This window comes from Corvus brachyrhynchos, unplaced genomic scaffold, assembly GCF_000691975.1.
Source record: "Corvus brachyrhynchos isolate BGI_N302 unplaced genomic scaffold, ASM69197v1 scaffold141, whole genome shotgun sequence".
NCBI lineage: Eukaryota > Metazoa > Chordata > Aves > Passeriformes > Corvidae > Corvus > Corvus brachyrhynchos.
The window spans coordinates 260,270-262,711 of record NW_008236186.1 but is presented as its reverse complement, the minus strand read 5'-3'; the positions used below and the strand labels follow the sequence as shown (position 1 = coordinate 262,711).

General features: G+C 62.8%; 1 protein-coding gene across 1 annotated transcript in view; it reads right to left on the bottom strand.

The window, feature by feature from the left end:
• The window catches only part of ZMIZ2 (zinc finger MIZ-type containing 2), a gene marked incomplete at its 3' end in the record, with an annotated part of 7,152 nt that overhangs the window by 2,390 nt on the left and 2,320 nt on the right, over positions 1-2,442 (bottom strand). Inside the window, exons 8-15 of the mRNA XM_017738741.1 lie at positions 2,302-2,442; positions 1,600-1,810; positions 1,418-1,523; positions 1,099-1,256; positions 945-1,012; positions 695-763; positions 335-579; positions 79-254 (exon numbers count right to left, since the gene is read on the bottom strand). The exon at positions 2,302-2,442 is cut by the window's right edge and continues 3 nt beyond it. Of these exons, the coding sequence (XP_017594230.1) occupies positions 79-254; positions 335-579; positions 695-763; positions 945-1,012; positions 1,099-1,256; positions 1,418-1,523; positions 1,600-1,810; positions 2,302-2,442 (1,174 nt within the window). The remainder of the gene's footprint in view (positions 1-78; positions 255-334; positions 580-694; positions 764-944; positions 1,013-1,098; positions 1,257-1,417; positions 1,524-1,599; positions 1,811-2,301) is intronic.

The following is a 2,442-nucleotide window of genomic DNA, read 5'->3' as shown; positions in this document are numbered from 1 at the left end:
CAGACCCTCCCTCCCCTGGGACCCCCCAGTGAAACATGGGGGCTTTGGGGAAGCCCCTCCACCCATAGCCCAGCTGACCTGTGTGGGCAGAGGGGGCACAGGAGGCTTCTCAGGGGCCAGAAGGCCGCCTGGGATGTTGGGCTGGTAGGAGATGGAGGGGGGGCCTGGTGTGAAGTCACTCAGCGTTGAGGTGCCAGGGACGCCAGGGGCAGTGAAAGGCTCCGGGAAGCCCCCAGGTCCCAGAAAGCTGGAACCTGTGAGAGGAAATGGGGCAATTGGGGGACACACACAGAGGAATGGGGTTCGGTCCTGTCCCCCATGGGTCCCCCCGTACCCGGGGTGCTGTAGTCGGTGGCAGCCCCTGCTGGAGGTTGTGACAATGCCGGGAAGGGCACAGAGCCAGGCCCCAGGGCCGCGATCATCTCCATGATGTTGGGCAGCACCATGTGTGCAGGACTGAGTGTCCGGCACCGCTTCAGCGCTGGCCCCTCCGGCTCCTCCTTGATGTGGACATCAGGTTTGATTGGGACAGGTTTCCAGCTGCAGGTCGGGTCGATGGTGATCTCCTCATGCTCCGAACTGGGGGCAGCAGGAGGGCAGGGGAGGTGAGATTGGGGGCACTGGCTGCACAGCTCCCCAGGGGTGGCACAGGACCAAGCATGGATGGACAGACAGCTGAAGTGAAGGCACTTACTTCTGGATGTAGATCAGGATGCCCAGCATGTACTGGTCCACCTCCAGCCCCTCCAGCAGGGCCGTCTTACTGCAGGCAGGGTGAGGGCAGGGTGAGATAAAGGAACCCCCACCAGACAGGAACCTACCCCCAAGGCGAGAACTACTTCTCTCTCAGGGCAGGAAACATATCCCCCACAGGCAGTGAAACACACACCCCTGCCCTGCAGGCAGGGACACCAGGGCGTGGCCCCATTGCGGCCCCCACTCACTTGCAGACAGGACACCGCCATGTCCCCCTCTCGCAGTTGAGCTGCAGGTATGACTCCAGGTCGAAGCACTGTGGGGGAGATCAGCAGCTGAGATGGAGGGGGGCAGGATATTGGGTGGGGGATACCCCCAGCACCCTGTCGTCACCATCCCTACCTGTATGTGCCGGCAGTCATGACCCCTGGCTGGAAGCTGGATCCTCCGGAAGGTGATAGGGCACTTGAGGGACACCTTGATGGCCGTCTGCTCCACACCGTCCTCACCATTGGGCCCTGGTGTCCCCGGGATGGTCCCACTGCTGAAGTTGCGCTTGACTGGAAAGGTGGGGGCAAGAGGCACCAAGGGTCAGAGCCAGGACACTGGGATGGGAGTGGCACCGTGGTGGCACCTGGGCAACAGTGCACCATCACCCCCATCCTGCTGTGGCCCCCCTGCTATGGTGCATCCTCCCGACCCCCAGGACCCAGGTGCTCACTTTTGGTGATGCAGTGCTCAGCGGGGAGCAGGCGCTTCTTGATGAGCCCCTGCAGCACCGAGCGCACCGAGGGCCGATGCACCAGCTGCAGGACGAACAGGTGGGACTGCGGAGAGATGGGGGGGCTGAGCTGTGGCCCCAGCCACCACCCTCCCTCTGCTGGTACTCCCCCGGTGACTCACACAGCAGCAGGCGGTGACAGTGATCTGGATAGTGTTTCTGCCGGGCTGGCAGACGTGCTTCAGGTAGAGCGGCTTGTGGGAGGTCTTGTTGTCACCACGTTCAATGGTGAGCGGTGTGGCATTGACGCTCACCTGCACGGAGGCCGGCCAGTTGGTGTTCATCTGCCGGTCCTCGTGGTGGTAGCACTTGAACTGCAGCTCCAGGTCAGGCCTGGGGGCAGGCAGGGTGTGGGCAGGGGGTGTGCCCGCACTCGAGCCACCGCACCACGTGTTACCACACCATGCTGCTCCAAGCCATGCAGAACCATGCAGCGCTAAACCACTCCATATTACACTGTCATACAGCACTGTGACAAACGCCAAAAGTACCACCGCATAGTCCTGTGCCAGGCCACACAACGTCCCACCATGCTCTGCCATGCCGAGCCATGCCCCAAACCACCACGCTGCGCCACAACATGCCGAACACCATGACACCACGCTGAACCGTGGCAAGTACAGCTGTGCCAGGCCACAGCTCGCACCGTGATGCAGGACAGCACCATGCCAAGCTATACCAGGCCACGTAACCCCGTGGCACACAGCACCATGCAGTGCCCAGCTGTGCTGCCCAGCACAGCCCCCCACCGCACCACATGGTGCCGTACAGCACCCCCCGAGCAGCACTGTGTGACACTACACAAGCTGCCCCAGAGCCCCCACCTCATCATGAGGGTCTTGTAGACAGAGTCACGGAGCTGGAAGACGTGGTTGCTAACAGCCAGGTTGTGCTGCAGGCGGAAGGGCTCCAACACCACGCCGTCCCGCACCGGGAAGGTCAGTCGCAACTCCTCGCCGGGGGCC